Source organism: Schistocerca piceifrons, chromosome 9, assembly GCF_021461385.2.
Source record: "Schistocerca piceifrons isolate TAMUIC-IGC-003096 chromosome 9, iqSchPice1.1, whole genome shotgun sequence".
Lineage (NCBI taxonomy): Eukaryota > Metazoa > Arthropoda > Insecta > Orthoptera > Acrididae > Schistocerca > Schistocerca piceifrons.
The window spans coordinates 81,454,193-81,467,790 of NC_060146.1; the positions used below are offsets into that span (position 1 = coordinate 81,454,193).

At 39.4% G+C, this 13,598-nt stretch overlaps 1 protein-coding gene across 6 annotated transcripts in view; it reads left to right on the forward strand.

Annotated features, from left to right (window-relative positions):
* LOC124717119 (F-box/LRR-repeat protein 17-like) overlaps positions 1–13,598 on the forward strand; it is a 78,398-nt gene that overhangs the window by 21,207 nt on the left and 43,593 nt on the right. For all 6 annotated transcript variants that reach the window (XM_047243844.1, XM_047243845.1, XM_047243846.1 and 3 more), the window contains exons 3-4: positions 3,308–3,476; positions 10,705–11,024. In XM_047243844.1, the coding sequence (XP_047099800.1) occupies positions 3,308–3,476; positions 10,705–11,024 (489 nt within the window). The remainder of the gene's footprint in view (positions 1–3,307; positions 3,477–10,704; positions 11,025–13,598) is intronic.

Consider the following 13,598-nt stretch of genomic DNA (forward strand, 5'->3'; position numbering starts at 1 on the left):
CAGTTAGGTAGCAGAAGCTCCACCCACTGCCTCCTGCATAACATCATTTACAACCAATAGTTTAATTTATACATTGTCTCATGTTTATATTTTTTGCCATTACATCTATAATAATTACACTTTACTGCAATCTTATTATGAAATTATGCCGTACTCCATAACCGTTGCCTGTAAATGACATTATGTGGGAGACAGTGCGCAGAGCCCCCGCTATCGACCTGCAAGCGGCTGTGTGGTGGTGGTGGTGGTGGTGGTGGTGGTGGTGGTGGTGGTCGGCTGTTTTTATCGTTGCTACATAACGGGCTGCTCCTAGCCCCATTCTCCAGTTGTCATCATCAGTAAATACGGAATCATATTTTAAATTTTTTTATGTAATTTATATTCATGCCTAAATCTTGTCCTCTGAAACTCTATATTAGTATTTTAACACGGTTTTAAGGTTTGGATGACGATTGTTCGACAATTGAGACCCGTTACCTGATTCATAAATTTTCTATTTTGGCAATGTGTGTTCTGTTCTAGACAGTTTGTATTTAAACACTTTTATTCTCATTTTTTAATCTTTGCTTCCCAGGAACAGTGTTTCAAAAGATAAATAATAGCATTGCCAATTATCTGAAATGAAAAAAAATTGTTCTAAAAATCTTTAGACTGAATGTTATATGTTTAGTATGTCACCACTAAATATGATCCAGTTTGAATTTTTTAGTACTGGACAACACATGGTTATTGCTGATTTTTTTAAAGCCTAGTACGAGGGCAGTTCAATAAGTAATGCAACACATTTTTTTTCTGAAACAGGGGTTGTTTTATTCAGCATTGAAATACACCAGGCTATTCCCCAATCTTTTAGCTACACAACACTATTTTTCAACGTAATCTCCATTCAATGCTACGGCCTTACGCCACCTTGAAATGAGGGCCTGTATGCCTGCACGGTGCCATTCCACTGGTCGATGTCGGAGCCAACGTCATACTGCATCAATAACTACTTCATCATCCGCGTAGTGCCTCCCACGGATTGCGTCCTTCATTGGGCCAAACATATGGAAATCCGACGGTGCAAGATCGGGGCTGTAGGGTGCACAAGGAAGAACAGTCCACTGAAGTTTTGTGAGCTCCTCTCGGGTGCGAAGACTTCTGTGAGGTCTTGCGTTGTCATGAAGAAGAAGTTCGTTCAGATTGTGTTGCATTACTTATTGAACTGCCCTTGTACGTAAATGTTGTCTTTGAATACCATATTTGCTCGAATCTAAGCCGCGCTTTTTTTCCAGTTTTTGTAATCCAAAAAACTGCCTGCGGCTTAGAATCGAGTGCAAAGTAGGCAGAAATTCTGAAAAATATTGGTAGGTGCCGCCACAACTAACTTCTGCCGTCGAATATATATAGCGCTACACAGGCATGTTTTACAGGCACAATGATAAATCCTGGCGCCAAAATCTCTGCGTCAGTAAATAAATTAAAAAAAAAAAGGTGGAAGACGAGCTTTTTTCTCCGCCCCGAGTTTCCACCACTGCATTTTCATACATTATTCAACAAAGTAAATACAAATTCCGTATTGGTCATCTTCGAATGTAGCAGCATTTCAATGTACTACGAAAATCCGACTGGCAAGACTGTTTGGGATATTTGTCAATATGGCCAACTTTACATTCTGAATTTTTTCCTACCTGTGAGAAGAGATAGTTGTGAATAGGAACTTTTTGAATTGTGAATCACATGCAGTATTCTCTTCACCGTAAGAATAATACGAATATAAACATTTTGCCATGTATTCTTTCGTGTTTGCTGCTATCTCATTTAAATCCTGTCTGCCTAATAAACTACGAAGCTAGACTGAGACAACAGCAAATGCGGAAGAATATACATATCATGTCATGTTTATATCTGTATTATTCTTATGCCTAATAGTGATAGAGTTAGAAATGAAGCATGGCAATTGACTAGATTTTTGAATCTAAGATGACCCTAATTTCTGTGCAGAATGTAATGTACTAAAGAGGCGTCTGCAAAGATTTTCAAACGGAGAAAAATTTTCGGTAAACTCTCGTTCAGAACATCTTCTATCATACGCATTCTATTATTTAGTTCTTGTTGATCATTATCAAAGAAAGCAGCAGTGTAAGTAACAACAAATGGCAGTCTCTTGCCATTGTTTCGCTAATGAGACGATTTCTCTCTCTCTCTCTCTCTCTTTTTTTTTAAAAAAAATTGTAAGCGGCGGTAGTGTGCACAAAAGCAAGCCATGCCACGAGCGGCGACAGGCCGTAAACGCTCATCATCAGAATGTGACAAACTATGCATGACACAGTACAATAATGCATTTTCAGCTTAGAGTGACATAAACGCCTATAACAAAAAGAATGGTACTTATCAGATCAAAGAAAAATAAGCAATCAATTCCAACCAGACAAAGCACGTAAAAAAGGAAGGGTACCCGTATAAATACGGACGGAGCGCCTGACGCATAGCAGTGGCTACGTAGTAAAGCTTAACTGCTAAGCTTACGACTTGAACCAAACTACTGTAGCTGTGTCGCCATTCATTTGACCTAAATTGTGTCTCATATTTCAATGGACCAACTTTGTTTCGATTTGGAGGTGCGGCCTAAAACTTTTCTCTCCCCTTGAATTTCAAGTCTCAAATTTCAGGTGCAGCTTAGATTTGGGAAATTTTTTTGTCCTTGATTTCGAGTCTCATTTTTCATGTGCGGCTTATCTTCGAGTGCGGCTTAGATTCGAGTAAATATGGTAATTGTGTGTTAGAATTATCTTTTTTATACTACATTTTGCTGGTGTAATTTTGTAAGATACCATTTGAAAATGGACTGGTAGCTACAAAACATTGTGAAAAAAAAAAAAGAAAGAAAGAAAGGGATAGAGAGAGAGAGAGAGAGAGAGAGAGAGAGAAACATGGTGAGGCAGAATTTTATGCACTGCATCTATGTCAAGGGTTGGTTGTAATAAGCACTGAATAACCAGTGGAAACACTTCTTTTATAGAATATGTTGTGAAAGTGTCTCCAAATATCTTCTTGTGAGGCTGCTTCCTGAATTAGGTTGTGAAAGGAACGAAGTTGTTAACAGAAGTATACTTGTATGGTCATCAGGTCACCTGAACCATTGTGAATCGGTTAATTATGCTGCTTTGAAAGTAAAGATATCTTAATTTCCCACTCATACTGTTGTGAACAGGCAGTGGACACAACTGTGTCAGTAAAGCTACATTTGTAGTTATGTGATTTTATTGCTGAAATTGTTGTGCTTGTGCAAATGAAACTAAAATCAAATCTACTACTCTCGGCACAGACAGGAAACGAGTGAAGAGGAGGCTGTTGCGACATTTTCTGCAGTGCCACAGCTGCGGACTGTGATCCTAGAAAAAAAAGTCTCACCTGGTTTCTTCCACGCTCTGTCTAGAAGCTGCCCACACCTCACCACCCTCAAGACTGACACTTGGCAGATGCTGACTTGCTTGGTAAGTGTCTCATATCGGTTCTGGAGAGGTCCCTGCTGAGGAGGAAGTATCACTCACTATGAGGGGTGTCTGAACAGTAATGAAATTATTTTTTTTCTTCTGATGCTCCCACTTATCTCGACCAATTTGGGTGATGTCTTATCTTCACAATGCTGTCTAGCTCGCGAGGGCAAACTTCCTCTCACTGATGTGATTCATATTGGCAGGCTGTGTAGAGCTTGACTAGGACTTCAACATATGCAAATAGCAAGACGCAACATGCAACTGTTTTTGAGAGAATCAAATTTGAACATTTTACGTGTGGTTACACGATTCATGTGGTGAAACGTAACCGAGGATTCTGAAGCCAGGTGAGTAAGCATGTAGTTTCATAAGCGTGAGGTCTGTGGATCAACTATCACTTCTCACATAATTCTAACAACAGATATATGTGATACGAGAACTGCTTACGAATGTAACCCAAATTTGTTATGCAATAGACACCCTGAAAAAGCCATACACATGCAAAGATTTGACATTCATTACAGTTGCTACATCTCACAATAATTAATGTGATCAGTATCCCCCTGATTCATACAGTGCTCCATAGGTTACACATTACACTTGCCACATTTAGATAAAATAATATAAATAAAATGACTGTTCTGAATTAATTGGAAGTTGCCTATCCATTTTTTGTTCTTATTATGAAGCTTTTTTCTTCTTTTTTTAGCATAAAGACTATGAAAATAATAAATGAATGATTCAGTAATGATGGTTTGGACAGTCATAATAATTATGTGGGAAGGGAAAAAAGTGCAGGCGGTGATATTCGATCCTTGGACCTTGCACTCCCAAAACCAACTGCTTAACACACTTACTGTGGACTTTGTTAGTACTAGTGGCCATACAAAATATATAAATATCTGTAGAATGTTCAAACACCATTTTCTCGAAAATGGTTGAGAGTTGCATCTTCGTATTTATGTGTGTTGAAATCATAGTCATGCCCCGCACATCCCATAAGAATCAAATCAGTAAAGGAAATTTGTACAGTTCCTTGTCAGTCAGCTTTAGACTTTGAGTATCAGTATTCCTGTTTCTGTGAATATCCTTACAGTTACATGTTGACACACACAGTGCAATTTATGGTCAATTAATGAGTCGCGATGAGTTCTGTCAAAAACTCAGAGTCCCTTTTTTATAATTGTCTTGATCACTTCAGTCAGAGTTATAACAGTTTATTGGATTTGATTCTTATAAGCCATTCCTAGAGTTAAAAAATACAGAAAAGGCGAAATGCAAAGTTACTATTAAATTAGAAAAAATTATGGTACAGGGCAAATAAGGGAATAAAAATATGGTCAATACCTTTCCCAAAAGTTACATGTCTGTTACATGCCTACATCACTCAGTTGACATCAAGTTGCACAGCTTGTTATATGTTGTACTTGTCAGGCTGAACAGTTATCTTCATAGAAAGTGGCATATAAGTTTGGAAAGATAAACTTAAAAACTACAATAGTCATGGTTTTTCAGTATTTTAATGTAATCCACTACAGTTTTCAGTATTTGAAGGAACTACAATGAATTATGAATAGACCACTCATCTGATAAGCAATGATTATGTTATAGGTGTTTTAAACATTCAGATTTTTAAGTAATTGTTCCATATGTGGAAGCCAAGTACAGTTGAAGCCCCTCTATGTACGTAGCTGTTCCACACATGAGCAGGTAAAGCAGCTGATGTCGAGTGACTGAGATGGGTGTGAGGTGACTGTTTGGCTTGTTAATTTTGTAATCAGATATTGGGTACATTTTCCTCTTTCTCTTGCAGTTTTTAATTTTGTTACTTTTAATAGTAACGTTTGAATTTTGTCATCGAGTCAGAACTCCAGTGGGATAGAGACAACTGTGAATGAAATTGAGAGACCAAAAGTATTTTCGAAAATAGATTGGGTGCACCAATTTGACAGTGGCAAATTTCACTCAAAGTATGGTGAGATATGATGTGATGTATGGAAAAAATATGACTCTGCTTCATGAAATTCTCAAGTTATTAAGCTATAAACATCTTTTCAGAGGTGTCAGGAAGACGTCAATGGTGAATCCCACTCTGAAGCCTCGTGCCAGCAAAAGTGATGAAATGTGTCACGTCTTCATAACCTTTCAAACGGTGGCTGTCAAATGACTATACAGATCATAGCAGAGGTGCTAAGTGTTCTGAAAACTACTACGCATGACACCGTTAGCCACAATTTGAACATGGAGAAAATGTGTGCTGTCAGTCCCCAAACTTCGACTGACTGCCCTGAGAATGACAGTACAGTGATGGTGAAAAAATATTGAAACACATTTGTGTGTGTGTGTGTGTGTGTGTGTGTGTGTGTGTGTGTGTGTGTGTGTGTGTGTGTGTGTGTGGAGGGTGGGGGGTTGGGGGGGGGGGGGAGGACACGACTATCATTATCACCAGTGAACTGTGGAGGCTCGGATACAACTACGAGACAGGGCACTAAAATTAGGACGGCCCCCCCGAAACACTCCTTGCCTCGAGGAGCCGAGAGTGAGTTGATCAAAAGTGAAGTTTCTACCAGTTGTCTATTTCTGCAGTGGTGGGGACATTTGCAAAGATTTTGTAGCCCGAGTACACAGAGGCAAGGCTGTCTACCACATATATGTTCTCGTGAGTTTAAGGAAAAGGGCCATCCAAACACAAAGGGTCAGCAACAGTGCCCACCAGTTGCACGGCGGCAATGCTCCAACTGCATGCCTCCTAGTTGTGGCCGAGTATGACTCGGCAGTGCTGCCACGTTTCCATCCCGTCCAGCGGTGGCAGGCATTTTCCAATTTCCTGCTGCTCAGAATTAAGGCCAGTCCGAATGGACTCAGTTTGTTGACAGCTGAAACAATCCAACATCTGTCATGGACAATTGAGGTACAGACTGTAAAAGTTGGCTATTGCCAACATTGTAGTCTGACAATGCTGTCCGGCAACATTGTGGCCACACATGAGAAGTAGCAATTTGTGGATGTGTTATTTATTAAGTAAATGAACTGCCAGATGAATGCCTTTTCTAGAATGCTGAAACACTATTTTGAATATATCATTTAAAAGCAATTAATCCAAAAATTGGTGAGACCGATACCAATATGAAATTGTTTCTACCAGTTAGAACCAGACTGGTGATCAACCTTCATTTCTCCACTGGCAGTGATTCATGCAAAAATTTGCTGTTCCTCTTTGAAGTGCCTTTTTCATCGGTAGGCCTCTTGGTTTGAGGCATTTGCATTGCTGTGGTGGAAGGAACCAAGGGATCGATTGAAGTATGAATTTGAAGGTGCAATATGAATGTGGGATTTTACTTTTGTGGTAGTTACAACGGCTCACTCAGATAAACTAAATATATTTTTCCAATGGAAAGAACAGTTAATAAGAACTATGTATCACCGTGTGGAGCCATTTAAGATAAAATAACTCTGTGAAGTTGGGAATCACAAATCACAGTTTTGTGTATTTTCCTCACCAGCAGAAAAAGCAGCAATAAAAATTCTGTCTGAGATTTACACATAATATCATACCTAAATAGAGGAATTCAGTAGTAGATTTTGAGACTTCAAGGGCAATAAAGTAAGTCTCAATCTCTTTTGCTCCCCTCTCTGCATAAGTGCAGACAAAGTCTCCAAAGATTTACATATGGCTTGTGAAGATTTTCAGTGTCACTCAGATTTGGAAAAAGTTTGAAAGTGTACCTCTATTGGAGTTCTGTCAAAAGTATGTGCTTAAGGAAAAATATTGCAGCCTTATTAGTGTGCTCTGTCTGTTTTGCATCACTTTTTTCTAATCACTGACACTCATGTGGAGAGTTGACTTAAGAGTTGTGTCAAACCAGATATTGGAAGCCTTTTTCAAGAGTAGCAGTGCCAGGCTCTCCCCTTAATTAATCAGTATTTCTTTCTTGTACTGTTATATTGAACTAGATATAGCCATAATAACTATTTACCTCAAATATATTGCACTGTGTATCAAAAGAAAAAAGGGAAGTTATCAAGGGAATCTGATACGATAAATTTTTAGGTGATTCAGCTTATTTTCACACTTCACCAGCAAAATATTTATCTTCATAATTCGTGATAGTATGAATTCAGTTACAAATCTGTTGCTATTTTAAAATTTTTGAATGATGCTTGTGGCAAATAACCTTTCAGTACGAGAAACAAGTGGTAGCTAACTAGTGCACTCCGCCAAGAGTGTCTTTCTGCCGTCCACCTAACCTTCGTAACCTGTTAGTTCATCCCTATGAAATCCCCAAACCACCTTCCCTACCCTCTGGCTCCTATCCTTGTAACCCGCCCCCGATGCAAAACCTGTCCCATGCACCCTCCCACCACCACCTACTCCAGTCCTGTAACCCGGAAGGTGTACACGATCAAAGGCAGAGCCACGTGTGAAAGCACCCACGTGATATACCAACTGACCTGCCTACACTGTGATGCATTCTATGTGGGAATGACCAGCAACAAACTGTCCATTCACATGAATGGACACAAGCAGACAGTGTTTGTTGGTAATGAGGATCACCCTGTGGCTAAACATGCCTTGGTGCACAGCCAGCACATCTTGGCACAGTGTTACACCGTCCGGGTTATCTGGATACTTCCCACCAACACCAACCTATCCGAACTCCGGAGATGGGAACTTGCCCTTCAGTATACCCTCTCTTCTCGTCATCCGCCAGGCCTCAGTCTCCGCTAATTTCAAGTTGCCGCCACTCATATCTCACCTGTCTTTCAACAACTTCTTTGCCTCTACACGTCTGCCTCGACTGACATCTCTGCCCAAACTCTTTGTCTTTAAATATGTCTGCTTGTGTCTGTATGTGTGGATGGATATGTGCGTGTGTGCGAGTGTATACCTGTCCTTTTTTCCCCCTAAGGTAAGTCTTTCCGCTCCCGGGATTGGAATGACTCCTTACCCTCTCCCTTAAAACCCACTTCCTTTCGTCTTCCCCTCTCCTTCCCTCTTTCCTGATGAGGCAACAGTTTGTTGCGAAAGCTTGAATTTTGTGTGTATGTTTGTGTTTGTTTGTGTGTCTATCGACCTGCCAGCACTTTCGTTCGGTAAGTCACCACATCTTTGTTTTTATATATAATTATTTAGTAAGCCGCTTTCACTCTCCCATTTTATTTGCCACACCCCTTCCCCTCCCTCCTCGCCCGTCTCTCTCTCTCTCTCTCTCTCTCTCTCTCTCTCTCTCTCTCTCTCTCTCTCTACCTCCCCCCCCCCCCCCTCCTCCACACACACATGGGTACAGTTTTTAAATAAATGATTAGAGGAAGTGAGAACAAAATGGCAGTATCTCCTTGTGGTCACAGGCCATCAGCTATATGCAACGTGCTGACTGGGATGGCAAGGATCTACTCCCAACACAGTATGTATATGAATCTGTGTTGTTATGATCCCCACTCATTCAACATCAAACACATTTTAAATAACCATTTTGTATTAATTCATAAATTATAAATATCAAAATTTTGTTAAACTTCTTTCATAAACCAATACCACAACAATAAGGAAAAAAAGACGCACCAGGACAGAAGGATCCAAATGGGATGAATTTGATAGCAGTAATGTAGTGTATAACAATCAAATGTTTACAATTTGAGAAAAATTGAATGATTTATTCAAGACAAAGAGAATCACAAATTGAGCAAGCCAATAATGCATTGGTCCAGCTGTGGTCCTTATGCTAGCAGCTAGCTTGGCATTGATTGAAAGTGGTGTTGGATGTCCTCCTGAGGCATATTGTGCAAACTTCCATCCGACTGACGCATTAGATCATCAAAATCTCAAGGTGGTCGGTGGGTCCTGCCCGAAATACTTGAAATGTTCTCAGTTGGGTAGGAATCCGGCAACCTTACTGGCCAAGGTAGGGTCTGGCAAGCACAAAGACAAGCTGTAGAAATTATCACACTGTGTGGGTGGGCATTATCTTGCTGAAATGCAAGCTCAGGGTTGTTTGCCATGAAGGGCAACAAATTGGGGTGTGAGATATCGTCAGTGTCCTTCTGTTCTGTAAGGGTGTTGCAGATGATGACCAAAAGGTCCTACTATGAAAAGAAATGGTGCCCCAGGCCATCACTCCTGGTTGTCAGGCCGTATAGTGGGCGACAATCAGGTTGGTATCACACCTTCGTCCATGTCACCTCGAGATACGTCTTCACTGCTCATCAGTGCTCAGTTTGAAGTGGAACTAATCACTGAAGACAGTTCTACTCCAGTCAATGTGATTCCCAGCCAAATGTACCCAACAGCACTGCAAATAGGCATGTCGATGTGCAGATGTCAATGGCAGTTGGTGCATGGGCTGCTGTGAGCTCAGCCCCCTTTGTGTAAGCCTCCTATTAATGATTTTTGCAGTCACTGAAGCACCAGTTGCACAATGGATCAACGACAATGATGAATTTGAGGCTCTTAGTGCCTCTCTGGCGATTGCTCGGCCGCCACATTCTGTCCTCTCTCTAGGTCACCGCTTCCTTTGTGACATTATGTTTTGCCACCATTCACCTATGCCTGCTGACATCTTCGAATAGTGGTATCACTCCATATTCAAATGTGGAACAATTCGCTGTTTATTCTGACCGGGTTCTTTGAGCCCAACTACATGTTCTCTCTCAAATCGCAACATGTGCATATATATATTCATGCTCTTGTCTGTGAGGCATAGTTGCTGTACAACTGAGTACACATAATGAAATTTGCGAAGACTTTGTGCCCTAGTATTGATATTCCTCTTTTTACTAGCCTTGCCAATTACATTACGACATTGTGCTGCAGCATTACACATCCATCTGTCAGCTGCCAAGGTCTACAGTTTTGCATCATTCGTCAATGCCTGTATGAACATCAATTTGTGACCAGTTTGCTTAACTTCTTTGTGGTGTCATTTTTTTGTCTTACTGTATTTTCATTACATCATTCAGATGGCAAGTACTGCAGTGTAACTGAAATTCAGTCACACGTAGCATAGACAGATACCCTTAATGATGTAATCCGTGTAATTTTGGAATTCTGGGGCAGTTTTGTCACCCTTTTTATCCTTCCCTGTGTCTAATGAGTTGATTTGTTAAGATGTGCAGTTTTGATGTCCTGTATATACGCAATTGACTTTGTTTTTGTACTCGTATCAGTTCTGCAAATTATCCATAGTGTATCATAAACCTGACTCGTGTCTGCTTCGCTTTGATTCAGGAAGCAGACAACCTCTTTGCTGGCTGTAGAAAGATCCGCACATTGTCCATTTCCGACAAGGGTATCCGGGCAAACGTGAGATTCTTGGACGCCGTGGCACGGCTGGCAGACCTGCGAGTGCTGCACATACGAGAAACTGAAGTTGCAGAGAAGGTGATTCCACTGCGCATTATAGCTGATGGCTGCCCACATTTAAGTGACTTGAACTTGGGGGACATGTACGGCCTATACTACCAGTATCAAGATGCCGAGTATTTCATCAGTTCCCATAAATGTGTGCTCAAGAGCCTGCGTATCAGGTGGACATCAGTCAACGGCAGGTGAGTCTAAAGTCGTGACACTCATCTCGTACGATGAATCGCTGCGTTGCCACCTCTGCTGTGCGCACACTTTCTATCCTCAAAGTGAGTTCTTCTCATCCTGGCATGTGACCTGTCCTTCCTGTTTAACCCTCGCCAAACTGTCCCTCCCCCCTTCCTGAGGAAGGAACTGTTGGTTTTGAAAGCTAGTAAGTGTATCAATTTTACTTCTGCATGCGTCTATCAGCAGTACTGATGCTAAGTGCTATCCAGCAATTTTGTCTAAAAAAAAAATTGCCTTTTCTTTTAAAAAAATCTTATTTTTTGATAAAACTGTATATATACTAAGGTAATCAGATGTAAACTTAAGCTTCTGTGTTTGATGTTTTGTAAATTATTTAGTATAGTCCTCCATGAGCTCGGTGCCCATCTCGGCAGGAAAATGTACAACTTTCAGTTTAAGAACTACATGTAGAGCATAATCAAAATGTTCATTTCTGTGCAAAGGACCTGTCTTAAAGAACTTGTCACTCAAATCAAAGCTTATGAAAAAAAAATACTTGTTTTATCATAAACAAAACAATTCAGTCCCATTACTAATCATTTCTGGAATTTGATTGATTCCTACTGTAATAATTTCATTTTTTTTGTGTGGAGGTTTTGCCTTACAATTTAATGTATTGGCTGTTTTCATTTATGTTTCAGAAGATTAATTAGGATAAAAGATGACTGAGTCAGTAGAATTGAAGACAGGTATCAACTACTATTAATTATTTTTCAGTTTTCATAGAGTCACTTGAGAGATATCATGTTTGCCAGTTTGCTGTTTACAAACTTTTGGAAGACTCTAAAATCCAAACACATTGCTTTGTCTTCAGAAGGGACACAGAATTATGCTTTGACACAGTGGTGATAAAGAAAATTGAAAAATAACAAACTGAATACTCCTCTTGTAGTCTTAATTTAAATTCATCTCAGGTACTTTTGACAATAAATAACTTTTGCCATCAACTATGACGAATATACTGTGGAGCACAGAAAGATATCTTACTCCACTAGACGGTGCTTTGGGGAAAGAGACCACAGTTAATACTAAAATTTCATTTTAACTGTCTTTTGTCTCCTCAGAATATCTGAATAAAAATTGATGATTTCAGACATATTGGTGTGATCTGAATATTCTGTGAACTTTACGTGCTAATTGATAATGGAGCAAGAGTTTTGGAATTTAGTCAAGCTTGGTATATTGGGACCTATATTTTTACTATTCAAATTGTCTTAAAAATGTTTGTGGAATTGAATTCACGCATCCAATGTGTAAAAGATAAATACAAAAAGTATTTTTCCAAAAAGTTTCCAGTTAAACCTCACATGCCTCCAAAAGTGGTGATATTTTTTGTCATAGTCTTTTTTACCTGCTCTCATCTGTCGGAAGTTAAATAACTGAATTATGTGCAAAATTATGGGCATTAACTGAGTAATAGATTTTACTTTTATTTTGAAATCCACTTATATGTAAAATTTAACACTGGAAAAACCTGAACGGAATAGCAGTGTGAATTAGGATAGGTTACTGCTCACCCCATTGAAGAGGCCTTGAGCCCCACAGTTTGGTTCAGCACCCAGAGACACCAGTGACCATGTGCGTGTTTAGTTGTTGTGATAGTATGGAGAGAGAGAGAGAGAGAGAGAGAGAGAGAGAGAGAGAGAGAGAGGGGGGGGGGGTTATAAATCTGAGTAAGGGCTTTGTCCCATAGCTTAGCCTACTTTTAAGTGTGCCCGTCTTCCGAACAACCCCTCCTCTGTGTGACTAGTACCACTCTGTCCTAATTCATACCTCTAAATTTTGGTTGGTTATCTTTACATTCCAAATTAGCCAAAGTGAAGTTTCACACATCATGCAGTCATTTCCAGAGAAGGCATGTACTTCTGATCATTACATATCACTGCGTTTATTGCTCAGTCTTTGACACAAACACGTTTTGTTGTGTCCATCCTCTATAAGTAAATGATAACCGCACAAAATTTTAGCAATTTTTCTGTCTGTTTTTCCATTTTATTGTACTCCAAAGTTTCAAAGTTTTGTTGTTTTTTACCATTGTGTTGGCACGAAATTACACTTTAATATTTGGAGAATAAATGAAATTTCTTTTTTCTCAAATGAAATGATACAATTTTCGAGACTTTTTTGATCTGATACAATTATTATTTTTATGAATTTGTTATCAGCCAATCTATGTGAAATTACATGGTTATATACTCTCTAGACCAGGGGTTACCAACAAAATTTTCTCGGACCCCCTCATTGAGCATGATTGGTACCTTGTCATATCACAGTATCAGGCACCTAAAAAAGCCAAATTAAAAGTCTTTTTATACATTTTCTATTTTTGGTACTTAGAAAAAAACATTGACATATTCATTATTGAAAAAATATTGAGCTTAAAACTTTTTCAATTTATTGTTATTGTTAAAGTTTTGATTATTGCTAGACGCAGAAGTTAGCGTTCGCTAAAGCTCTGCTCATGCAGGAAGTGGCCAAAGCAAAAACTCTACTACCATACGAAATATATTTAATATATTTTTTATTATAAT